This window comes from Zonotrichia leucophrys, chromosome 10 (genome assembly GCF_028769735.1).
Source record: "Zonotrichia leucophrys gambelii isolate GWCS_2022_RI chromosome 10, RI_Zleu_2.0, whole genome shotgun sequence".
Lineage (NCBI taxonomy): Eukaryota > Metazoa > Chordata > Aves > Passeriformes > Passerellidae > Zonotrichia > Zonotrichia leucophrys.
Window position 1 is genome coordinate 10,822,091 of NC_088180.1, and position 25,853 is coordinate 10,847,943.

Below are 25,853 nucleotides of genomic sequence, written 5' to 3' on the forward strand. Positions count from 1 at the left end.
CTCAAGTACAGCCCCCTCCTAGAGTAACAACCAGGACAGCTTTTACAGGAGGATAAAGCACTGTGGTCCCCAAAGGAGACAGGAGCCCATTTTTAAACCCATCTGGCAATGAATCATCCTCTCAAGACAAAGACTAAAACATTAAGAGGGGAAGACAGTAGGTAGAAGTAATGCAGAAACAATTTTATAAACTCAGCTGGTTCAAGTTTTACACATGCAAATAAACATTATGAGAGGGGAAACAAGAATGAGATGTGAAGTACTGAGCAGGAAGATCAGGTGTATTTCTCTTCCTGGAAGCTGGAAGATATTAAACTGTGCTTTCTCCTACATTGCTGCTGCCAGTTATTGACAAAGTTGTCAATTATCCAGGATTATTCAGACTGATGATACCTGAAGAAATGAGGATTTAGAAACACTTGGGACTAAAAGGGGAGATAGGAATGACCTGCAGATAATAAATGGAGTGGATTGAAAGAAAAAGAGCAAAGAGACAGTTTCAGAGAGTATAATTAAATATCCTTAATTAGAATATTACACTACTAGAGTGAAACTAACTTTCAAAGCTGGATTTTAGAAAATAAATATAACTGAGTGGATACAAGACTAAGACCCTTCTATACCATAAGACTGGCATAGAATTTATTCAGATAACTTCTATTTTGCTAATGTTTAAATAACATAATTATACTTTAAAATTGCACTGACTGTGCAGGTCTGCAAGCAGTCAGATAGTAAATCACCATTAGCTGGATTTTACTGAAATTGGTCAGACCATGCATTAGGGAAAGAGGACAGTGCTTGATTTCAATAGTTGAGTAATCATGTAGCTTAATGCACATGGATAAAGCAGGTACCAACAGGTATGTAAGTTATGTAGCAACAGGGACAACGTTTTTAAATTGGTCCAGGAATAAGAATTTATTTAGAGCAGGGGTTTGTAAAGCATCTTGAAATTCTTGGAAGAAGCTTCTTACAAATCACAAAGCTCTGCTCTATGAAAACATACTCTGCTGGAGTAAGGGATACTTGCTACCACGGTTTTTTCAATAGAATGAAAGCTATTTTACTGTGTTCATGAAGAGACAGTTGCCAGGTTAGGATTTCAATGCAACACTTGCAGGAGCCAGGCCTAAAGCTCAGTTTTGGCATTGTTTGGACACACAAGTTTCTCAGCTCTTCTCTACGTCTCTTATATACAATGTGTCAGAGTTGAGACAGCCACAATAGAGAGTATCACCACACAATTTCAGAAAGCTTCAATCTATACAGAGTAACCCCTTACCACCTCAGAGGACTTCAAGTATCTGCCCAGGCACAGTAACATCCTGCAACTTCAGAAGGCTTCAAGTGTCTGCTCTTGTTCTTCAGCCCAACCTTTCATCCCCCTCATGCTGATGCCCTGCACCTGTGTGCCCTCTGTTCCTGTGGTTGGTCAGTGCCCCTGGGCACTCCCTGGCTCCACAGCTGCTCACAGCTGTGCCCACTGGGGATGAGGCTGGGCCAGCCCCACTCCCATCACCACAAACTGGGGATCTACAGCAATGGAGCAGCAGTTCCACCCTCCCAGGCTTCCTAAAACCACAGCCAAGGTATCAGGGATACAACTGATACAGGGATGTACAGCACAAAAACCACTGACATAAGAGACTGTCAGATATGATTCTATATGGCAACACCCCAGTGTTACTTATACAACCATTCCAAAATAATTTTGGTTACTCATATTACATAAATTGCACATTCTCAGCATGTAAAGGCTTTATTTGCCACATTGTCAGGAATTCAAGTTACTTTCATTGATCAAGAAGAACAGATGCTGAATGGCAGCTGAAGGTGTTTAGGAAAGGTGAAAAAGCCAAGTAGAACCCAGCAAAACCCCAGGCAGATCATGCTGACAAGACAGAGAGGGCATTGAAACACTAAATTGGCTATTTCAGGTAATCATCACTGAAGATCAATGTACTTCAGACTGCATCTGTCCACACAGCTCCTCCCTCAGTCCGTCTGAAGTCACAGGGAAGTGTAATGAAATACATTATTTCAAAAGACTATATAAGCTTTAAAAAAAATTTACAATGGCTGTTGCAGCAGCCAATTCCAAATGTAATTTATAAATACAGAATTCCTCAGTCTTTTTATTGCCATTTTCTACTTATCATAAGTAGAAAAGTTCAGGAAATAAAAGGAAAAACCCCCACCAACAAACCACTAACACTTCATCTTGGTTAGCTTGGCCTTAATTTTTCTGCAAGACACGGCACCCCTCTGCTGGGCAAGAGCAGATCTAGCAGCAGAGAGGGGTGAACCAAAACTGATGGAATAGTAAAATAAAATCAGCCTGCACAGACTGAAAAGATATGTAAGGAAAGAGGACTGAGGCAATGTATGGCTGCCCAAATGCCTGAGAAAATAAGGGGCTCAGGTGTGAACCATTAAACAAACAATTCAGAATTTAGACTTATTTCTCCAGAAAGTAACATTTTTCATAACATCTTTAAAATCAGTCACCTTGAAAGAACTGCCATCCTGAAAAACACCAGTTCTCTAACTCCAAAAGCAACTGTTGTAATATTTAGAATAACAGGATATTGAAAGAGTTCCCTATAAAGTGAAAGACTTTTGTCCATGAAAAAGCTGAATTATGAGCTATGAAGCCTTACTGCATCAATCTGGCAATGCATCAGCATGAATGCTTATGCATTCATAACATTGTTTTCCAGGAGAATGTATGATAAACTTTAAGCAAACCTTCAGAATAGTTCATCTTTTTTACTTTAGCCATTACTTTCTTTTTAACATGACAACCACAGGAAAAATACAGGACAATTTCAAACATCAGCAGTGATGCAGAGGAAAAAAAAAGACCTACCAGAACCATGTGTGGTATCACACATCTTTGGAAAATGTCAGGTAAATCTTCCTCTGACCTCTGAAGCATGATAAATAGAGAAGTTCAGCCATTTTCTCATCAGCCCTGAAATTGGAGTATAACTGCCCATTTTGTTTCAGACTTCTTGTTTTGTTTTGTTCTACAAATGACTCAGCTCTGTTCTCTAGGGGTTGCACTACTACTCATTTTTAGACCAAGGAAAGATTATAAAAAAAGGCAGTTTCAAAGTAGCATTCTATGAAGATGTTTCTAGGAAACAACTCTTTTTTTGTTAAAAATATAAACACAAACCAAAGCTTGATAATACTTTTTGCCCCTTTTATTAAAAACAGTCATTACAGGTGACATACAATTGGCAAAGATATGTATGACCAAATCTCTACTTTTAAGGAAACTATTTACAGACTGTTACAAAGGGACCTCTTGTGTGCAATGACTGAGTCCTGTGCTGGTTTTTCACACTGAAATCTTCTGGTTTTCTTTCAGCTGCTCAGGAGATTCTACTTGCAGTTTGTCTGTGTGATCAACAACAGCACACTGGCTTCAAAAGACATTTATTTTAGATATCTGTAAGTGCCCACAGGGAAAAGCTGCACCTGCTGTGAGATACCAGAGAGAAGAGTCTCTTTTATGTCTCTGCCATCCAGGTTTGTCCTTTTGTACCATTTCCCACATGGAAGGCTGTCACTCCAAGCCCCTCGTTGTGTTAACCAACATTTGCTCCACTAAAAAAATTTCCTAAACCATTTGTTTAGGGAATAGGAAAGAGGACAAATCTTACCCATAGGATACCATCCAGGGCAGAAGGAATTCTGTAGTGACAGGAGCAGGTACAGTCTCAGTTTTCCAACCAAACCTACAGAAAACCTTCAACTGTACAGCACCTATATTAACAAGGGGAGGGGAAAGAAGTATCTTCCTGTAGTCATTACCCACACTCTCAACAGCACTGCATCAAGTAAGAAAGAATATCAGTCCATGTACCAGGATGTTTTTTCCTATTTCCTGCTCTTGTTTTAGGTCAGCTGGAAGCTTCTTTCTTCAGTTTTTCTAAAATCTCATCTGGTGTCGCTGACACCGAAATCTTCAGCACTTTGTCCCGTGATTTACCCCCCTGGTTTAGGCAAACACAGAAAAAACTCATCTTTCAGAGAATCACCCTTTAGGGTAAGAAAACAGTGCAATTCATAAAATGCTGATTAACAAATGAAGCAGTTTTCATATGATTCAGAAAAAGCAAGACTCACATCTTTTTGTCTCTACCTTTTCACAACATTTCCTTGGTCATCTTATCCTTTACTATTAGTCTTTGAAAGACTTCTATAACTACTCCATTAAACCAACAGACAAAAATAAAAAGCACCATTTTTCATTGTGCTCTTGTGTTTATAAACTATAAATGAAAATGGCTGGAAAGACTGACTTCAAGTACAATGAATTAATAAAACAAATTATTTATTCAGTGAAATGAATAAAACAAAGAGTTTCCACTCATCAAAGTCAAGACATATAAATTCTAATACAGAGAAACTCTTGAGGCCTAGCTACAACCCAAGTGCTTACATATGCTCTTGTTTGTGTGACAGTTAAATGTCAGAATCAAATACACAAGTTATTTTAAAAAAAAGTGAAAATTTAATAAAATGCACATTCTCTGCAGAACACAAATTCTGTGAACTCATTTGACATGAAAACAAGAGAATGTTGAAGAACACAGAAAACATGAACTACAGAGATTTGCAAAACATTATCATGATAACCCCTCTGGTTAAAAGATGTCAAGATCAGCCATAGTTCTTCCTACACTAAGTTTGTTCTCAATGTATCATTCCATTAACTCAACTAAACTTCTTAAAGTGTTTTTCAGGCTGAACTTGGAATAGCTCCCTGTAGTCAATGTGTAAATTTCAAAATCTTGAATTTCAACTGCAGTATGGCAAAGCTGAAAGGAAATAAAGGAAGTACCTTCTCTAAAACAACGTCACTCTTCTTCACTTCAAGCACCTTAGCGAGGTAGCGACACAGCTCTGCATTTGCCTCCCCTTCCGACGGAGGTGCAGCAATAGCTACACCTACTGCCTCAGCCGTCACATCTATAGCAAATAGTTGGAGGATTTTATGCTCAAAATATTCAAAACATCACATCATAGTTTCTTAAAAATGAATGTTTATGCTTTCAAAAGTATTTTTATTTAAAACGGAGTAAATGCATAGATTAGCAAGCGACGGCATTTTCACATTTAATGAACTCCCTTGATTGTCGGCCAGTACAATCAAACATAAACTCCTGACAATACAAGCAGTGGTTGTGGCCAGTCCTGTTACATGGGGCCAGCCCTGCTTGGCACCATGTAATACGACTCAAATCAGGTTACCCCTGCCCCAGCCCCAAAAGCCGCTTGTTGAATCAGTCTGCTCAGAGAGCCAGGCTGTCAGTACATTCCCAGTAAATTCCTAAGGGGCCTGGACACTGCCACAGCCCGTGGGTGCTGCACACACGGGGGATGTCAAAGCAGTCCCAAGGCAGGAGCAAGGCCAGGGCTTTAGAGGGACAACACGTTTTATGAGACCCAACTTTTATGGCTCTAATAAGACCGCACAGACCCTTGAGACACAAACGGCCTGCACGAAACCACAGATGCCAAACGGAAGGATTTCGGATCAGGATTTACCCCGGGCTCACCGCGCCACCCAGCGCTGTACACAGGGGAGAGCCGAACTCCTCGCTTCAGCGTCCGGGTGGGATTTTGCGCTTTTCCTCCCTCCGCCCCTGTTCCTCAGGGCGCAGCGAGGCAGGGCCCGGTGCCCCGGCCCGCAGACCCACCTGTGACGGCGCTGCAGCGGGCACCGGGCTTGGCGCGCACCGCCACCCTCACGGAGCCGCCGCCCGCCGCCGCCACCGGTCCCGCGGCGGCGCCCGGTTCCGCGGGGCCCTTGGCGGCCGCTTTTCCCTGAAACAGAGGAACAGGCGCGGTCACCGCGGGCACCACCCGCCCCTGCCCCCTTTCCCTCTCCGGGCCCTGCCCGCACCTTCCCAGGCATGGCCCCGCCGCTCCGCACCGGCGCCGCCCGCACCCGCAGGAACCCAGCGAGGCTCGGCATGGCCGGGGCGGCCCTTCCGGCAACCGCGCCGGGCCCGCCCCGAGGCGCCTGCGCGTTCCGCACGGCCCGGCCGGGCCGGCCCTGTGCCCGCAGCGGCTGCTCCGGCACAGCCTTGCCCTGTCCCTCCCGCACGGCCCGGCCGAGCCCCGTCCCTGTCCCGGCACAGCGCCGTGCCCGGGGACAGGAGAGCGCTGTCGGGATGTGCACAGAGCCGGACGTTTGACAGACACTTGTTCTACATGCAGCCTTTGGACACCCCAAACCTGCGTGACCTCCCCATTTTCACCCTTAAGAAAGGAAATGTTCTTATTTTTTCTCCTGCATTCTTAAATTTTAGTATGACGTGGGAGAGGGTACAGGTCTTTGTACACCAAGCCATTCTGTTACTACATGGTACATACTGCAAAGCACTGAATACTATGTACATACAGCATTTGCATCAAATGATTGTATGCAATCTGTAAAACTCCTTGCACACCAATAATCCTTAGATTTATACTAATATTTTTAGTACTAGAATATCCAGTGATAAAATAACATCATTACAAGTCTCATATTCTCATTTTCACATTATACATCTTTTATAGGCACATATGTATATATACAGTGGCTATTTGCATAACCAGTTCTATATTCCAAAACAGCCCTTCTGAATTAAGAGAGATTCGGGAAAGATCTGTTTCTTGCTGAATTTGACTTGATATTTATTCTTCTGCGCTGCTGCAGATGTTCTCTGCAGTGCAAAGTCCATTAATTCTCCATGGCTCTTGGAAAAAGTCAAGATGATGGCAATATGAATGCAGCTTTGCTGATGTACTTCAAAAAAATACAGTAGCAATCCATGTCCATAGGGTCAATCCAAGGTCATTTTGGAAAGAAGTGCAAGATGGGACTACAGCAGCAGCTTTACTGTCTTTTAAGGACAGATTGGAGAAAACATACACAAGTTGTTCATAACAAGTAAGGATTTTCCAGTTCAAAAAATGAATTTTACTACATGAGAAACAAAGGGGTGAAAACACAAAGTAATTAACCACAAGGTACTACTTAAAACAAACTTTTCAATATACAGAGTACTTATTCCATTAACATTTTGTTTAGAGGAAAAACTAAATTACAATCTACCAATAACGATGCGGAAAAAAAATAGCTTTTCTGGTACCCCTCAAACAAATTAGGTTTTTTTTTTACACATTAAAGTAATTTAACAGAATTTTTTTAACTGCTGCCAATAGTGAGCTGAAGTCCACTGAGACACCAACACATTCCAGATCATCATGTGAAACTAAGTATAAAATATTATTTCTGGTATCTGTCCATCTTCTATTGATGTACCATTGTTGTTACCTGGTGAACTATAAAAGACAAAGCATGTTTTGCTAGCAGTAGGAGATTCATGGATCACTTTCTTCAAACCTTTTGTTCCATAGTGGGAATCAGGACCCTGAAAAACATCACAACAGATTAGCAACAGAATGGAAGTGGGCAGGACCCAAAAATTGCTGACTTGGGCTATTTTAGTAGTATAAAATTTCTGCACCCATGTCATATAAATTATATACAAAATCACAGGCAACAGAAGCAAGGGCCTATGTCTAAATAAGAAAAATACATTTCTCTGACAGCAGACTTAAACCAGTTGATTTAATCCAACTGGTAATGAATACTTCCAAGTATTTCTCCTTATCACACAGGTTGTCTGTATTCTTACTTAGTTCCCTGACTCAGCTGCTTTTTATGTGCAGTATTTTTCCAACCCACCAAACTCTGATTTCTGTATAGGAAATTATATTTAGAAGAACATTAAAATATTTTTGAGAAATAAATTTGTCCACAACACTAAGAGGAGACTTTCTGAGAACAAGTAATTCTTACCTATTATTTCTGCGCCAGTATATAGAAAGAGATAAAAAAAGCTGTTTTCTTGAATTTAGCTAGTGGTTAGAATATCCTTGATAAAAGAAATCAAACTTAAATTCTGATAGAGAGCTGCCAGATTATGTTTTCTAGATAGTGCTTTTTTCCCACACAGAACCAGTGACCTCCATTAGAACTATTCTAACTCCTACATCAAGCAAAAAAGTGGGAAGGCACAAAGGATCCACTTATGAATTCCATGCTGTGGCCCAGAAGAGATTTAACAGTCTTACAAATTACAGCAGAGTTCTAACTGCGTTCTTCTTTAGCCCTAAAGTTAAAATAAATGCAAGATTTAGAAGACATTTTCCCATCAGAAGACTGATAAAAGAATAACTCTTGCATCAAAGTAACACTTTCTTCTGTCCTGTTAGACATTCTTACTTTCAAGGTTGCACAAGCAGTGTAGCAAACCGTGGGCAGGATCTCTATGGGCTCCTTGAACATAACTCTGAAGGTGCTGGCTGTTCCATCACAGCTGAATCCAGTGTCGTTCTGTCCCAGCGTCTGGTTCTTCTCATAATCGATTATCTGGGCAAAAGCAGGAACATTGTAGCTTTATGGAGCTTTATGGCATGAGAAAGGTTCTGATTGCATGCACGTGAGAAGGTTACAAGCAAACACTTGCCTACCCCACCCAGCCTAATGCAAGGACAGTGCAATCCCAGCTGGAAGGGAGCTGTGATTTCCTGACTGGAGCTGACGCAGCAGCTCGGAATGACGGCTCTGGGCACTGCTCCAGGCAGGTGAAAGTCTGTGCAAGCTTGGGAGATGGAGAACAGCTCTCACACCTCCAGCTCCTGACCTGCATATACAACATCTAATCCTGGGCTTAGGTTTGCTGATCTCTGTACACCTTCACAGCCCACATGAGGGAATCTTATTTGCTGCCTGTGGCTAGTTTAGAAAACAAGTTTTTACAGATAATGTTGGCAGTCAATAACACCTTCATAAAAGAAAACAGAAACTTGTGCTGTTATGTTTTATACAATTTATTTCTAATCTTGATTCAGTATAAAAATTCTACTCAGATCACACAATGTTTATTTTGCCTTCAATTTCAGTGGTGAGTAAGAATCACTAGTTCCAGTGTAGTAATAGCACAGGGTAAAACTGTGCCAGTCATGGAATCCTAAGATCTTGTTAAAAAGCTTAGAATCTAAACAAAACTAATCTCTGCAAGAAAAATAATTCAAATAGACTGAAATTCCACTCAAAATGGAAAAAAAAATATAGTGCTGGATCAATACTCCTAGAAGACAATCCTGACCACAGCATGCTTTGGGATCTAACAGGCTACAAGAGCAGGAAATATGATTTTAGTGGTGTCTTCAATTGCCTGCTGGGACCAGGCAAGGGTCACATCAGGACACCAAGCAGGGGAACATTTTTAGATGCTATCACTGGCCACTTCATGAGCCTGCTAACCAATTGCTCAGTAGGAAGAAACGCAACCCTTGATTTGGTGCTGAGTGATGAGCAGGATCAGATTCAAAATTTCATAATGGAAACACTATGTAACAGTGTCCATAATATACTGAGAGTCAACACTCCCACATGAACAACAAAAGCAAATCCCCCACAGCTGTGCTAAACTTCAAAAAGAGAAAAATGAGGAGGCTTGTTCAAAAGAAACTAAAAGGAACAAATTACGAAAATCAAATCTTTGTAAGAAGCACACAGGCTACTGAAGAACATAACATACCCAAGTACAATATCAGTACATATTTCCTATTAGGAAAGGCTTGAGAAAAGAGGAAAAAAGCTGGATGTTGAGAAACACCTACACTGAAAATGACTGAAGGACAGGAGAATACAGGAGAAAGGGAACAGAGTTCCACAGTGTTCTTTTGCCTAATCACCCACTTGAGCCCACTTGTGACAAAACACAGCTTAGACTCCTGGCCTGTCAATTGCTCCCTCCCAAATACAGACCAAAGCTTCTGCAAGTGCTACAAGTGTAGCTTCCTTTTGCAAGTTCCTACACGTGTACAAGCCTGTTTAAACATAATATACTGTACCTGTATATTAACTTGATAGTCTGTGGGTCCATGAATAGATCCATATAATCCAAATCCCACTATAGAAATTCTTCTGTTAACTGTGAACCTGATAAGACACAAGAAAGGAATTCAAATAACTCTGGTGAGTGTGTTACCTTATTTCAAGTAGGAAAAAGACTCCCACTGAAGTGTAGGCAAGTAAACTGAGAATGGCATTGCATTTTTTTAAATAGTATTTTTTGTTTAGATTTCAATACTAAGAAAAATATTTTGCCAGCTTCACAGGTTAAAGCTTTGCTAATTCCTCAAGATATTCAGTATTAATAAACAAAACATAACCAGATTCTTTTCAGTATCTCCAAAATGAAAACAGATCAAGACTTGGTATTTGAAAAAGAAATATACAGATAACACCCAATCATTCTAGAATGCACCCAATCCTCCTGAATCTCATTCTTGTTTTTATCTCATGGGTGTAATAGCTAAAAAAATGGAAAAGATCAAATGTGTGCAACAGAGCCAGCATGTCTGCTACTGTATCTTATACCAAAGAGTCAGAGTTGAATGATTTGTTCCCTTTCTCCCCACCCATTTCTGTCTTCCCCTCACAGAGATTGTGAAGCCCCACCTGATGCGGTCGCTGGTTCCGCTGTAGCCCCAGCGACTCTCCACCTGCTGGAACCTGTTTATGCTGCACTCTTTTCCTCTAAGGCAACACCTGGGTCGGTCAATATAATCAACTTTAGGCTTGGGATTGACAGTAAAGTGCAGAAAGAGATTTACTACTTCCCGATCCGACAGGATTCCAGACTGAGCAGGGCCTGTGAAAACATAAAACTTGTAAGATGATTTGAAGGATTACTCCAGCTGTTGTATTTAAACCACACATATCACAAACTGAAGACAGCAATAACATTTTCCAATGGCCAGAGCATAATCTGCAGAAGGTTTTGCTTTCATTTGTGCATCACAACTGTTATTAGTACAACATTAATAACAGAATTGAGTGTTAAGCATCTAAACACAGTTAAACAGCACTGAGACATGGTCTAACAGTAAGACAAAGAACTCCAGAACTCACCTGCTGCAAACTCTTCAATAGTCATTAGTGGAAAACGGATTAAGGAAAGAGCTCTTCCAAGGACTTTCTGTTTGTTCCCGAATGTCACAGGCAGTTGTTGTCTCTGACATTCTGCTTCTGCCCAGCGAACAACAGCTCCAAAGAGCCGACTTTCTCGAATGCTGAGCGTGTCCCTTTCTAGAACTGCACATAATGTGTCTAGAGGAAAAAATATTAGCAGCTTCAGGTCAGTTTTCATCCAAGCCAGTAACAGTGCTACACTATGTAAGCTTAAAATACTAATTACACACTAAGAACATCCATAACAAGACTATTAGATTTGTCTTATTATTATGTGTGTGTATGTATTACACATAATTTATCTTACATAAAAAATAATCTCTCAACAACATATAGATGCCAAACTAAAAGTTAATTTTCCTGCTATGAAGACAGGGTATGAGCTTTCTTCTGGATCCATAAGAGTGTAACTAATGTCTATAGTGATAACAACTATCCTGAAGGATTTTCATTGCTAGGGCAAGATCTAAACTGAAAGTGACCAAACAGTGAATGCACACTACTAAAAAACCAGGTTACTCATGATGACACTAAAAAACCAAGTTACTCACAATGACAGTGTCATATTCTCATCTGGGCAGCCACCTGCCCATCTGGATCAACTATAGCCACAAGAAGCAGTGGTTCACAAAAACCAGTTTAAATATACATGAAAGCCATCTTAAGCACTGACATATTTGCTATCCACCAAGCCTGAAGGTGAAACACAAGATCTGAGGCAAGGTACATGTTTAAAAAGCAACTTATCCTGTACTTATTACTCCTTCTGGCTTTCTTTGATTAACAGGTAAGCACAAATTATCATCGAATACAAGTCAAAAAACAAATGGGTTTCAATATTCTGAATCTTCTGTCTTTGGGAATTTTTATCTGCCTTGAATTTAAGTAAGGCATGTTTGCAGTTACAGAAAATAGCATATTGGAAAGTCAAAACAGATTGAGACTTACCAAGACTAAAGACTGCTCAGCCTGAGTACAAATCCTACTGAACATGAGTTAACAATGGCTTTAAAATTTCTTTATGCAGTGAAACACCTTCCTTCAGTATGAATTTTCCCCACAATCTAGCTGAATTGGAGTAAAACCTTAGATACATACAGTAGCAATGAAACTGAGTAAGTAAATTTACAACTGCTAGCTTTTGATAGAAGATTAAACAGAAACTAGCAGTTCATGTATTCCTTTTTTAAAGCAGATTTCATTAATTGTACCTGATCTGTGCAACTGAATAGATAAATACCATGAGGCAACAGAACAGTATGATTCCTGTTGCACATGAAAAGCAGCTATGGATGCCTCAGGCATGAGGCACAGCCCTCAGCAAGTGAAAGCTTTGGCTGCAATGAAGTGTGGTGTCACCACAGTGGGAGCCCTGGGACACCACTGCTACTGAAACGGGGACACAGGGCACAGCCCAGCTCAGGAGTGAAGCTGAAGGAAAGCACTGCAGGGGTGGATGGCCCAGAAGTGAAGAGGTGCTTGGGACTCTGCACACTCAGATGGGGGAAGGAACTATCCTGGAGCACTGTCATTTCATGGACACACAAGTGACTCACCTATGTCGATATCTGTAAAGCCTTCTGCACTTATGGCATCCATGGTGCTTTTGTCTATTGTGTCCAGACAAAGACTAGCAAGCTGAGGTTCATCAAACAAACGAGCCTGCAAAGATAAAGAAGTACATCTTAAGCATAAAGCTGACAAACTGATAATCTTAAAAAGCAAGCATTTTACCTCTAGTATAGACATAAATTGAAATAACTTGATTTGTCTAAGTACTCTTTGTGTTTATACCTTAAAGAGCACTTAAAATCTCAAAGGAGTACATAATTAAAGAGAATTAGTAATTTCCCTCCAATTGGGAATTCTTCTAGTAAATCAAAACTAAGCTTAAATTTACCTACTTGAGTAAGCAGCATAAAGGCATTATCTGCTCGGAGATGCTTTGTTAGGAAATCCACACAATGTGCTTCCAGGGCAGGGACTGCATACTTTTTAGCAGTGTATAAAGTAGTCATGACTGTTTCTGGACCAATTTGAACTTCATCTGAATAAAGAAACCTATAAATCAATACACAAATACAGATCATAAAAACATATCTTTAGAGGAGCAGCCAAGCACAACAGTCTCTTTGCATTTAGAAAACAGGCCAAGGATTTGCACTGTGAACAGTGCAACAGCTGACCTCATAGCATCTTTCTAAATAAAGAAGGTAAGTTAAAAGGTTCAAGAAAGACTATTATGTTAACCTAATGGCATACATTTGTTTTAAATATGTATTACTCCCTAGGACTGATCTGGTTGTGCTAGTTATACATAGCTCCCCAACTGTAAACAACAGCTGAGCTCAGAATTACTTAACCTACGAATGCATGCTCTCAGTTCATCAGGAAAATATCAATGCACAATCCTCTGTGGCTGTGCTCCTGAAATTCATTTACTGACAGTGCACACTGGCTTCCCCTCCATGAGGGAATAGTGTCAAGGACTTAGATTGTGAGAACATCTTGTGTCAAAGTTACCCCTCTGTAGTATTCAGAGAGGAAAAGGGAGTACATTCTAGCACATGACCTTGACTCTTCTGCCACGCTCTGGCTTGTCTTCAGTGCCTGAGGCAAGAGGATTGGTTGAGATTTTAGCATAAGCTGTGAACCAGAATATAGGAGCCTCCACCAATACCAGGGAAAAAACCTGTTTCCTGAGCAGTTGTTGTCTTTTTAAAAATAACTTTTCTTAGAGGTGACATTTAAGATAATTTTAGCAAAATTTCATCAGCTTTTCAGATAACAATCAAGAATAGTCTGTGATTTACAAAAATACATTTGTCCCCAACACACATAGGTAATTAAATATAATAAACCAGGGCATACTAGCAAATGCAAGAATTCCACAATGAAAACTGTTTGTTTTTTTTTTTAAGTAGAAGTTTCATGCTGAAGTTTCATCAGTTCAATTAGAACTGATTTATGAAAGCTATGAACTATTATTACCTGCTGATGAAAACGATGGGCTGACTTGTTCCTCACAACTGCTGACAAATTTACTTTTGAGAAACAAATATTTCACAGGCACACTTTTACATACTAAATTGACAAGCTCTTCATTGAAGCATTAGAACAGTGCATTTCCATTTTGGTTCTAAGATTTAAAATAATCAGTTTAAAATACCATAACTTTTGTTGCATGACTTTATAGGAGCTTAGAGTCCAAATAATGTAAAAGTTGATTAACAGGCTGTAAAAAAACCAATACTGGTGACACACCAGAGGGGCTCATTTGGCTTGTGTTTCACTTTCTGCTGTACCTTCCAAAGGAACAGGGTGCAGCCCTAGGTGTGTCCTCCCTGCACAAATCCCCTGCTCCTGTGTGCCAGGAGCTGTGTCTGTGTTACCTCTCCCCTCTGTGGCACGCCTGAACTAGCACAGCTTTCTGTTTACACCTCTGCTCCTCCTCCACTGAACCCTGTGGCACTGACAATCACTAATTTTATTGGCATCCAGGATGAGGGAATGGGAAGCTGAGGGATGTATGTGCACAGTGGAAGAACATTTTTGGTGACGAGAACAAACAATTTTTCCAAGTGACCAGTCAATCATTCAGTCTATAAAAGCCTCTCATATATTTTATGCTATTTTTCTTTACTCTCAGGTTAGCACTTCCTTCTCCCCTTGTGTGAGCATCCTCTCAGTAGCTGAAATGTTTTCACCATTACAAAAGCATACAGGAATATTTTTTTCAAGTTAGTCTTGATTACCCCTTTATTTACCGCTTGCCAAAATTCTCTGAAAAGATCTTTGGAAGACAGACTGTTAACTTGTGCCATATCATCACTTTCCTTTATTCTGTGATCAAAGGACAAGTTGGCTTATTGTAAAATATGAATGAAAATTTAAAAAAAAAATCTTAGTAAAACCAGCAAAAAGAAACCATAAACTAGAAACCTACTGAGACAACCTGAATTTTCTTGATCATTGCTACTCATTTTGTAGTGAGAAACACACACAAAAGTTGTTTCATTGGGAAATATATTCAAACTTTGTGACTTTGATATTATTTCAGCTCTTAAGGATTTATCTGTCAAATTACTTTTTTTTTCATTAAAAAATCTTTTCCTTTAATTTACAAGTGGCATTTGCCAGTACATCCTTATGAAACACATAAACTACAGACATGACTTAACAAACCACAAGTAAATAAAATGGAAATGAGCTGAGGAACATTAAATAATTAGTAAATTACACCTAGAAAGTTTTGCATTACTTAAACATTTCCTTTACTTGGTGTTCATTTGCTATGCGTATTCAAAGATCCTGACTTAATTTCTAGCCAATATACTTCAAACTGCTATTTTCAAATATTAAAGAAATGGTCTGTGAAATGTAATTATTATTATCTGAGGGAATTACTAATGACAGATAGAAGAGGCCAACAAGGTGCAAGGTATGATTCCTGCCTCCTTCGGTCAAGGAAAAGACCCCATGTTATTTCCATCATGGAAGAAGTCCAGTACTGGCATGTATCACAGAAGTTTTCCCTAGATATGTTTTTAACAAGGTACTGCAATGTGTATTTATTTCAATATAAGCTCAAAGAAATATACATGGCATGGGAGAACGTCCTGACGAGCTGGCACAGACAGTGTGGTGACATTCAGACAAGGCAGAGCTCCCTGACGCAGCTCCCCTGGCCATTACGCACCGGCAGCTCTGCCAACACAAGTGCTTTTGTCTGCTCCTAACAACGTCTCCTCATTCACTCCTCAGTGTTCAAATGCCATCCCTCTTATCTTTACTGAGGAATCTCTTAGAAATCTCTGCTCCTGTGTTTCTATTTTCATTATTATACCCACTTTTCACTGTCCAGCGTTTTCCCCACATATACAGACAGAAACGAATACATGTGCACTGTAATTTACTTTTAAACTTCAGAACCAATTTGCTTGAAAGACACTTCCCACTACCTCTTGCTCCTCTGCACAAAAAATCCACAAAGAACACTTCATTTGCTAACAGCAACAGAAAGAGATTGCTGCTCATGGGGTTTTTGTGCACATTGCTTGCTTTATCTCCTGTGCCCGTGATTACCTAAGGACAGGTGACCCTTCTAATTGTTCCTGTCTCTTAGGCATCAGCAAAAGAACAAAGTCTTGCCAAGACTTTGGAGTTTCTCCTATCACAAAAAAACCTCTGAGACACTACGTATTTACTTCCAGGAAACAGTATTACTTGTTTCCCAAATGTTTATTACAGAGAACTGTTTTATATATTTTATGGTTTATATTTTTTGCTGAGCAGAGTGGTTTCTCTGATAGAAACCTTAAGGTTATACAGGTTATAAAGTTATACCGCACCACAGCCCAAGGCACAAATAAACCATTAGCAACTGTTTCTATGAACACAATCAATTTTATTTGTCACTACAGTGAGTAAAGAGAAATGGTAGGTAAACTCATCAGTTTTGTGAGTATGTGAACTAGCATATCCTACTCTGCCCAGATTAGAAATCACTAGCACACTTTATACCCTTTCTGCTATCACTGCGCTCCCAGGGTCACGCTCTGATGGCCTGGCAGTGAAAATCAGCTGGTTACTGCCTTCTGCTGCACGTTTCCTCTCTGCACATGACTACAATGGGTGTTATTATAGCAAAAAGATGTAACAACTTATTATCATCGCTGACAAAGAAAAGCGAACAGGAAGATGACTAAGACTTCCAAGTAAGTATCAAATTTCAAGGTAAGTCAAATGAAAAGAAAAGCTTGGTACAACAGCCTCTGTCCCTTAGTCACTATTAGAAGACGGCTGGATAGTTGCAACACCAAGGGGACCCACTAATTCCCATCACTTTACTTTAACAAACCAAAACACTGAATCGAAGTGCCCAACCAGACACCCACCGAGTGCTTCCCTAAACGTACAGTCAGCTGCCATGGAATTAGGGCACTTCTCTCGGGAAAACAGTGCAGGGTAAAGAGCAAGAGGGGACCAAAACACGGTGGAGGGGCGGTGTGACCTTGCGTGGAGCCCACAAGGTACTGCCGCGCCTTCCCTGCACCTCCCTGCAGGGACGGGCAGCGGGGACAGGCCGGGCTCTGAGGGGACAGGAGCCGGGAGGGGCCGCGGAGCGAGGAAAGGGCAGCGGCGGCCAAGCGGGGCCGCGGAGCCCCGGCCGTGCGCGGCCGCCCCCGCCCCGCGCTGACCTGAGGAGCGCCAGGAAGGCGGCGGGCTCCACGTCGGGCAGCTCGATCTCGGCCGAGGTGGTGGCCATGCCGCCGTTGAACATCGCGTCGAACACGGCGCTGCCGGCCGCCAGCACGAACCGGTGGGCGGGGATGCGCTGCTGCCCGGGCCCGGGGGGCGCCGCCCCACCGCCGCCGCCGCCGCGGGCGCTGCCCTTGCCCACCACGAAGTGCACGTCGCTGAGGAGCTCGTTGGAGAAGAGGAAGGCGAAGCGCTCCCGCAGCGACCCCTTGGTGGCCTGCCAGTTGTACAGCGGCTCCCGCTGCAACACCGCGCCGGCCTCGGCGGCGGCGACACCCGCGGCGGTGGCGGGTGGCGTCTCCGCGGGCGCCCCCGGGCCGCCCCCCGCGGCCGCCATCGCCCTCGGGGCCGCGCCGGGCCGGGCCGCGCCGGGCGCTCCGTCAGCGCCGCCCCGGCGTCAGCGCCGCCCCGCCCCGCGCCGCGCACGCGCCGCTGCCCGCGCAGGCCCCGCCGGAGCAGCCGCCCGGCCTGACCCGGGAGGTGCCCGGGATGAGCCTGGGATGTGCTCGGGGATGTGCCCTGGAGTATGCCCAGGGTGTGCCCCGGGAGGTGCCCCGGGACTGCGCCGCTCACTAGGCCAGTCAAGGCGTCCGGGAGCGGCCGTGCCCAGGGAATGCCCTTCCCGAGCCGCGGGCAGGGCACGGAGCGCCGCGGCAGGCACGGAGCTGATAACGCCACGGCCGTGGGAGCGAATAAATGGCAGCGATTGTGCTCGGGCACGTGAAATGCAAATTCATTTCCATAACGCCCGCTCCGCTGCGGTAACAGGCAGAACAAGGGCCCCTGACGTATTTTAAATATTTCTGAGGTAAAGTGGAAACATTTTAAGGCACACACACCTTAGAGTCCTTCTGTACGTAGTGTGTTTGTCGACATTTGGTGTTTTAGCCTCTCAGGAGCCAGAGAGGCCGCTGTACCCCAGCAGCGCTGGCACAGCTCAGCGTGCAGGCAGGAGATTACCCGGGCACTGTCCTGCTCAGATTTTAGGGAAAAGAGGGAAAAGGAACACGAGGTGTTTGCTTTTTCCCGGCCCTGTCAAACCGCTGCAGAGGGGAGGCGATTCCCTTTGCCATCTGCTGGGGCTGTGCTGTAAGCACAGCGGCGATTTGCACGGAGCTGTTTGTCACCGCTCCCGGCTTGTCAGCATTTATGGAAGCGTGTGGCTAAAAGAGGAATAGAACATGTCACCGCTCTGCATTCAGGTTTATAATTAGGACAAAACTGAGACCAAGCAAATGTGGTCCGTTTCGCAGAACAAGTTTTTGAGAGCCTTTAGCGAGATGGAAGCAATTTCAGCAGGGTAAACTATAGTGGGAAAGGGCACCAGAAGATATAGTGTACCGACCAGAAAGCAGCAGCTAGCTCTGCACAGAGGCTATATTTAAAAATAAAATCATACTGCTGACCTAGAAGAATGAAGGTATCATCTCTGCACTTTTCCTCTCCCAAGGTGGACAAAGAAGGGAAGGAAGGGGAGCCCCACATTCCCTTGATAGCTTAGAGACAGAGATGTGAGACACTGACACCTTGGGCACAAATGGATAATTTTCATTTAAATGGGATTTTTTATTTTTCAGTGATGGGATGACCTGAGTATTAATGAGCATTTCTGTCATTGCTGTCTTTTTGCTTTTATTGTTCTGTGCTCACTCCCAGGTTAATGTGTCAGCTGAGAGCAACAGCCATGACTGCTCTGCTGAGAGAGAACCTTGTTTGCAGAAAGTGTCAGTAACACTAGAGGAGGTTAACAGGGATGGAAGAGGGCTGAGGAAAAAGGGAAAGATGCACCAGAGATGTAAAAGGAGGTCAGCTGGGGCACACAGTGTGTAAGACAGCTTCAGGGATGAGAAATCAGTCATAAGGAGGCAAAGCTCTGCAATGTAGGAAAAGAATGAATGGAAAGACCTGTGTGATGGTCTGAGAAAGAAAATGGAGAGAGAAAATGAGGGGAAAGAAACAAAAATAAAACAAAACAAATAAAAGTCTAAAATAAAAAAAAAAGAAAACCAAACAGGAAAGGAGAAAAGGAGACAAAGACAAGGGACAAAGAAAAGCAGAAATGTGACCAGGATGTCCATCTGATCTGTTCAGCTAAATGCCAAATGCACTAATTGAAACAGTTTTGAAAGTGAGAACTAAGAAAATATTAAGTAACACATTTCCTTTTGACACTGGTCTTTTCTTCATGTAGACAATGAGCCTCAGACATTTGTTTCACCTTGTAATCTTTGTGCTAGCTTCCTTGAAAAAAAAATCAGCCAGCTTTTCTTTGGCATTCTCAGTGGGTGGATCACAGCCATTTTTAAATGTGATGTCATGGGATTGTATTTGCCAGTCCAGATCAGAAATAATATACAATGCTTTTCCCAAAAGGGCTGCACATGAATGTCACTAAAATACAATCCCATTATTTGCTTTCTCAGCGTGTCCAGGTTTTGTCTAGGTAAAATAGCAGAAATTAGTATAGGATAAAAATTATTTATATAAGCAGCTCAAGAAGACATTGTTCTGTTTGATCTCACATATCAAAATGGTTACAAATCAAGGGCTGCAAACAAAAGTTCAACAGTATTATGTTATGTAGCTGTGAAGGTTGTCCTGATCCCTAGCCAGGAAAACAGAATGTCAGGGAGTGTCTGCTTTTGAGCAGCTACTTTTCAAGATCTCCAAAACAGCCTGAGCAAGCCCATACTGACCTGGTGCCTTTTTTCTGCGGAAATTCACGAAGAAAGTGCTCTCCAAGGCTTGAGGCTCCCTCACCTGTGAGCAGGGAGAGAGAGGACACAGAGTGTTTACATGGACTGAGGAGGAAGCAGAGAATGCTGTGATCAAACTGCAGGGATTTCTGAGATAGCTGTGATGCCAGGGATGTCCCAGGGCCGCAGGAATGCTGCCCAGTGGCCCTGGCCTCCCTGCCCCTGAAATGGGGCCAGTTCTCTGAGAGCCATCAAAAAGCTTTAGGTTACTGAGAGTATTGTTTTCAACCATTTGTTCCTGAAATGATTTAAATTCTCCTCCCTTTCCTTCTTTTCCCCACATGAACTCAGCTTTGTGTATGCTCCAAGGAGCTGTTTGTTGTTATGATCAGAGTTTCTGAGCTGGCTCATATTTTCACAGTGATTAGCAATTGTTCTCATAAGCAGTGAGCATCCTTTCTCTGCTTCAGGAGGGAAGGGAATAATTCAGAGTAAATCACAGATTTGTTTCTGATTAAGCTTCCTGGCTGGAGCCATTTGATGACATATTTTCCTTTCCATGCTCAATTAAACTCTAAAAATGCCCTACCTCTGATCCATGCCACTGCTGTGAATGACAGACATGCATATTACTGTTCCCATCACTTGAATTATCAGTAGCATTACAGTTGCTCAAATGTGTAATTTTTTGTAACTACAGTTAATAACAACCACAAAACAATGTTGTATCTCTGGGCTTTTTCTTGTGGTTATCTTGTCTCTGGCTTGCATCCCTGTACTGTTGAGATGTGGGCTCTGCAGATAACAGATCCTGTTTTTGGAGCACAGGATCCACTCAGGCTCAGAAAACTCAGTCTTGGATCTGAGTAATGCTAAGGAAAGGGATTAAGTTTTATTCTTATGTCTTGTAAAGTGACTATTTAATGTTGATTTTAAAAAGCTGTAATAATAGAAACTGGTATTTTTTTCTCTGTTATAAATTCACCTGTATTCAAAAACTGACCATAAGAATGCAACATTCTCAGAATTTTTAGAATTCATAATAATTCTTTCACTGTAATTTCTAAAAGTAATTCTTGTATCTGAGGATTTTATTTCACATTTTCACCTGTGCTGGCTACCTGTCCTGGAGTATTAAGTTAATTATGTATCTTGTGCCCTCTTATAATGATACTTTTCTCATTTTTAGTGACAGTACTAATGATTTGTACTTTAGTTTCTATTACTGTAGAGTAATTATTACTTACAATAAACATTCCTGCTAATTAAAGCATTTCTTTCGGAATTCCGAAAAATTAAAGAATTTTTTCGGAATTGCAGCTTAGAGATGTGTACATCTGATACAAATGTGTCATGGAAGTTTTTGAGGACTCCAGTTTCTATTTCCTTTCTCATTCAGCAATTTATGCATTTCAAAAACATACAGCAAGGGGCAACAGCAATATTCATCACATCTTTTCTCTGAAAGTAATTACAAAAACAAAACAAATTATTTAAGCCATAGAAAATTCTACTCACCACATACCTATTTTACATAAAATTTCAAACACTGACATGGCTGGTTCTATGAAAAATGCTATACTTTGACATGTATTTTGACGAATCAAAAACATTCTGCTGCTGCATAGCTGAAGAAACAAAGGAGAGGAAATTATTTTATTTGTTATGACCATCATGTCTTTATGACTGACCAGTGGCTATTTTGTGAAGCTGTTTACCTTTCAATCCCTGTTCAATGGGTTGAGGCACAGCAGTGTTCAAGACAGGATCCTTATTTCCTACAATTCTATGAGGGTATTTAGATAACAGCTTACTTTCCACATAATTAATGAGATTCTTACTGAGAAATCACACTTGCCATTTCCAGTTTAAGACAAACAGTACAATTGACATGCTCTCTTTTGATATAATGCCTATTAATTGTACTCCAACATGTCTTTTGTTTGGTGAATAGAGAGGTTGTAGCACAAAAATCAGCTCTGCTTTAGACACTCAGATTTGTAAGTGGAGTGGTCATGGATCACTAATTCCTCTTTGGATTCTTCTTTGATGCTGTGATTGTTGTTGGTGAATCCCCCCAAATCCTCAGCAGATCACCTGCCCCCCATACGAGCTGCATTTACAACACAGCATCACTTATTACCTGTTGCACCCTCAGCTCACAAGAAATTCAGAAACAGAAGAAGTTTGCTTTAAAGCTGTTAGAGAATGGCAGTTTTGTGTGGTCTAAGATGCTCTCTCAGCAAATTAACACATTAAGAAAAGACCCAAACACAAAGCTTTTAATTCTTCTCTTAATTCACCTTTTAATCCACCATCTTATCTGGACTATTGGTTACTGACTCCTCCTGCCTTAAAATCTCACTTGCATATACAGGAAAGTAGAGCCTCCAAAATGGATCAGCTCAGTTCCATAAAAATTGAATGACACAAGTTGTTTTGTAGCAGGATGGCATTTTGTAGCTGGCATCATAATGCAAGGAAGGCTTGCTGCTTGGCAAGAGCCCTGTGTGAAGACGAGCAGTGCTTCCAAGTGATATAAATAGTGTCTCTTAATCCTTGCATTGATCTTCATGAGCTTGCTTTAAGGTTCAGCTACCTATGTTTGTTTAGATTACTGTGGATTTAAAATTAAGACAACTGTGTTTTAATATAATGTTAAATCTGAAAAGTAGTCATGGTTTAATGGGCAGTTATTAAAGGTAAGAGGTGCTTCTCAGGCTAAAAGTGGACAAAGATCTAATGGCCAGTTAATCTCCTACTTTGTAGCTGACCATTAATAAATTACCTATTTTTATATTTTCTGCAGTATTTTTTTGCTGGCACACTTACAAATGCCTTCTCAGTCCTGACATCAGTACTGATCTGCCGCCGTTTGGTACAGGGACTGGATAGGAACAACTTCCATGTGCTAAGAAGTGATAAATGTTCTAATCAAGAAGCCAACAAACATCAGCCCAAGCATTTTCATTGCTCGTGAGTTGAGCTTTGCCAGCTGAGGGGCCCCACAAGTGGAATTGGCTTCTTGCTGTGGCCAGGATTCCCAGTGAGGAATGTGACACAAGGCTGATACTTGTGATTCGACAGAGAGTTGGGTTGCCTATTTTGAAATGACTATTTAGACAGAAATTACACAACTTCTGACACAAGGGTGCTGCAGTGTGGTCAAGGATCACCAGTTGTGGCACTGTGCTGCTGAAGGGACTATCTTTCGCATGAAACATAAGTTCAGAGCTCCAGGAATCTCTTGTCAATAAATATGATCCTCTGACAATTTCTCCATGTCCGTGTTTTCATTACTCTGTTTTGCTTTCCTAAGCTTCACTGCAGTTTGTGTATGTAATTGTATTTTTCAATCTTCTTCTGACATCTAATATTGCTAAATGGTTAAATAGTTGTTTGATTTTCTACAAGTTAGGGCATTCACATGTCTCATGATGATGTTACCATTTATAAAATTTGGGAAAAAAAAAGATTTTGCAACATCAAGAAATGAATAGAATTGAGTATGACAGGGAGCTGGGAGGTTACATTTATTCTGGTGACAGCAGCTTATCAACACTGCTTTCATATAACACTTTGATTAGTAATTGTGTTGTTAAAGACACCCTATTCCTACCTTCATTTTTATATCACTGTTCTGGTACATGTGAATAGAGGGTGGTGTTACAAGCAGTTGAAGTTGAAGTTCTTCTTTCCCCTTCCTCCCCCACAAGAACACTTAGAGTTGTCAAAAATGCATGTGTTAGTTTTTGAGAACTCCTGGTTTTCAAGTGAGGGTGTTGTTTGATCAGTGAGATTGTTTGCTCTTTGACTTAATCTCCAATTTAAGCCAAATTTTGAACTATTTGCCTTTGGGGAAGTTGGTCAGTGGTTTTGGACGGTGCCAACCGAGCAAGTTTTCCTTTTTCTCTAGAATTTGTTTCATCTGTAAAAATAAAGTCAACAAGAATGCTGGTGGTTTTATTTTCTTCCTAAAGCCTGAAATAGAAGCCAGGATATTTTGGCACAGAGCAGGAAGGCCAGAGTTAGAAGGAACTGTAGCGAGAAAAAAAAGATTTCTGCCATGGAAAGTGTGGCACACCAGAATCCACATGTTCAGCTCCGTCATGGGTGGGCTTGGGAGCCTCCTCTGTCAGGACATGCAAAGGAAGATGGAGCTGGAAGGTCAGCAATGTTTCTTTCATAGGGTGAGAGATGAAAATGAAAGGGGAAAGCATGCCCTTTGGGCAAACATTTCAAACATCCCATTTCAGGGGTCTCTTCTGCTAACAGATGCTGATAATTATTTTTCTATTCAAAAGTGGATAGATCTCAACACAAAAGACTCAAACAATGCGTCTCTACTGTTGAGTTGCTATGAGATTACCACATGATGTGCCTTGACATTTTCTACTCAGAAGTTTTAAAAGGACTTGAGGGACAAGCTGGGTGCAAATCAGAGCTGGAATATGCTGGCAGGGTGGTAAGGAAGACGTTTCCCATGAAGTGTTTGACTTCAGAGACACAGGAACTGAGAAGCCAAGCTTGAGACATGAATCTTGAGACTGCACTGTGGCAGCTGCATACAAATAAGCAGCCTATACATTTGAAAGCTTGAGAAGTGAACGGCTGTGCATTGAAAGGTAGGCATTTGGAGGTGGTAAATTTAGCCCTGACTCATCCAATGGCAATTTTGACACTTGGGTGGACTAAATTACTTTTAGGAGTTGCATCATGTTTTTATCAGATAGTTTGATTGAGCATGGTTTAACCCATTTGTATGCCTATGGCCATATTCTAGATCTTTCTCACTTGAAATAACTATGCCAGGATTTGTTTGTATAGAATAGATAGTACATTGATATGTTCTGGGTCACCAGGTTCTTTTCTGTGAGTGATACTATATCAATCTATTGCTTAAACGGACCAAATTTACTGTAAAAGACTTGGAATACCCTTTATTGCTCATGGCTGTTTCTGGAAACTAGTGACAGTTTCTTCACAGCTTCGTCCTTCAAATTAAAGAGCTCTTTCCTCTCACTGGTGTTAACTCCTCTAGTATTTACAAGAGTGCACTCTAAGCCAAGCTCTTCGTGTTTCTCTTGCAGACAGGTGCCCTGTTTGCTCAGCCACCTTAGCAGTCCTGCTTTGTATCTTTTCAGCAGGAGGGAGTCTGAATTGTGCCCATTATTGCAAAAAATTGTGTTAATTCTTCCAGAAGGAGCTTGCCTGGCACGCTGGAAGTGCATTTGCTGTTTTCTTCAGGCAACACATTCTCACTTGCCAACGTCCTGGAATTAAATGCTCAGTAACTTCTAGGAACAGCGGTTTTCATTTCTGTTTGCCTTGCACACGAGGCTCGTTCCACAGCTAAAACTTCAGTGTTGATATTGGGGTATAGGCAAAGTTTGAAGCCAGGAAGAAAAGTCTGATGGAAAAGGTCAAACATACACCTAGGTTTTGCTAATTTTTTTTGGCACTTAAATGGAAAAGATAAACTCATTTTTTCCCCAACATTTTTAAAACCGCTAATGTCCTTGTTCATAATAACCCAGCTAAATAATGACTCAAAAGAGATGCATAATTTTTTTACGGGTTTCTCAGGGAGTTCCCCACAACCCGGACCAAGGGACCCTCTGTCCATCCGCCACCTCTCATGGCACGGGGTCGCCTCGGCTGCCGCCGCCCCGGGTCTCGCCGTGCCTTCAGCCCGCTCAGCTCGGCTGTCACGGCAGCCCTTGGCACGCCGCCTCCGTCGGTCACCGGAGCAGCGCCCGTGCCCACGGGGCCGGACCCGCACCGTGTCCCGGGAGGGCGGCATCGCCCGGCGGGCAGTCCCGAGCCGCGGGCAGGGGCGC

General features: G+C 41.9%; 2 protein-coding genes across 3 annotated transcripts; both read right to left on the reverse strand.

Annotated features, from left to right (window-relative positions):
- Positions 1-3,190: 3,190 nt before the first annotated feature.
- On the reverse strand, positions 3,191-6,019 carry C10H15orf40 (chromosome 10 C15orf40 homolog). 2 transcript variants are annotated; one of them, XM_064722052.1, is made up of 5 exons: positions 5,924-6,019; positions 5,718-5,844; positions 4,859-4,986; positions 3,878-4,007; positions 3,191-3,777 (listed from the first exon to the last, which is right to left on the reverse strand). In XM_064722052.1, exons 1-4 carry the CDS (start codon positions 5,993-5,995, stop codon positions 3,915-3,917), a joined length of 420 nt encoding a protein of 139 aa, XP_064578122.1. In that variant the 5' UTR covers positions 5,996-6,019; the 3' UTR covers positions 3,191-3,777; positions 3,878-3,914. The 2 variants fall into 2 exon arrangements, with proteins under 2 accessions (XP_064578122.1, XP_064578121.1); XM_064722051.1 differs by having other exon boundaries at positions 3,191-4,007.
- Positions 6,020-6,298: 279 nt separating this feature from the next.
- Positions 6,299-17,681, reverse strand: BTBD1 (BTB domain containing 1). The gene is made up of 8 exons (XM_064722050.1): positions 17,257-17,681; positions 12,961-13,117; positions 12,613-12,718; positions 10,997-11,194; positions 10,544-10,736; positions 9,934-10,021; positions 8,297-8,443; positions 6,299-7,439 (listed from the first exon to the last, which is right to left on the reverse strand). Exons 1-8 carry the CDS (start codon positions 17,652-17,654, stop codon positions 7,281-7,283), a joined length of 1,446 nt encoding a protein of 481 aa, XP_064578120.1. The 5' UTR covers positions 17,655-17,681; the 3' UTR covers positions 6,299-7,280.
- Between the last annotated feature and the right edge of the window lie 8,172 nt (positions 17,682-25,853).

Coding starts and splice junctions, on each gene's coding strand:
- C10H15orf40 (XM_064722052.1), bottom strand. CDS start 5,995: ATGCCGAGCCTCGCTGGGTTCCTGCGGGTGCGGGCGGCGCCGGTGCGG. Junction 4,987..5,717: donor CCGCTGCAGCGCCGTCACAG/GTGGGTCTGCGG, acceptor TATTTGCTATAG/ATGTGACGGCTGAGGCAGTA. Junction 4,008..4,858: donor GTGACGTTGTTTTAGAGAAG/GTACTTCCTTTA, acceptor TGCCTAAACCAG/GGGGGTAAATCACGGGACAA.
- BTBD1 (XM_064722050.1), bottom strand. CDS start 17,654: ATGGCGGCCGCGGGGGGCGGCCCGGGGGCGCCCGCGGAGACGCCACCC. Junction 13,118..17,256: donor GCCTTCCTGGCGCTCCTCAG/GTCAGCGCGGGG, acceptor ATTGATTTATAG/GTTTCTTTATTCAGATGAAG. Junction 12,719..12,960: donor CCTTTATGCTGCTTACTCAA/GTAGGTAAATTT, acceptor TTATCTTTGCAG/GCTCGTTTGTTTGATGAACC.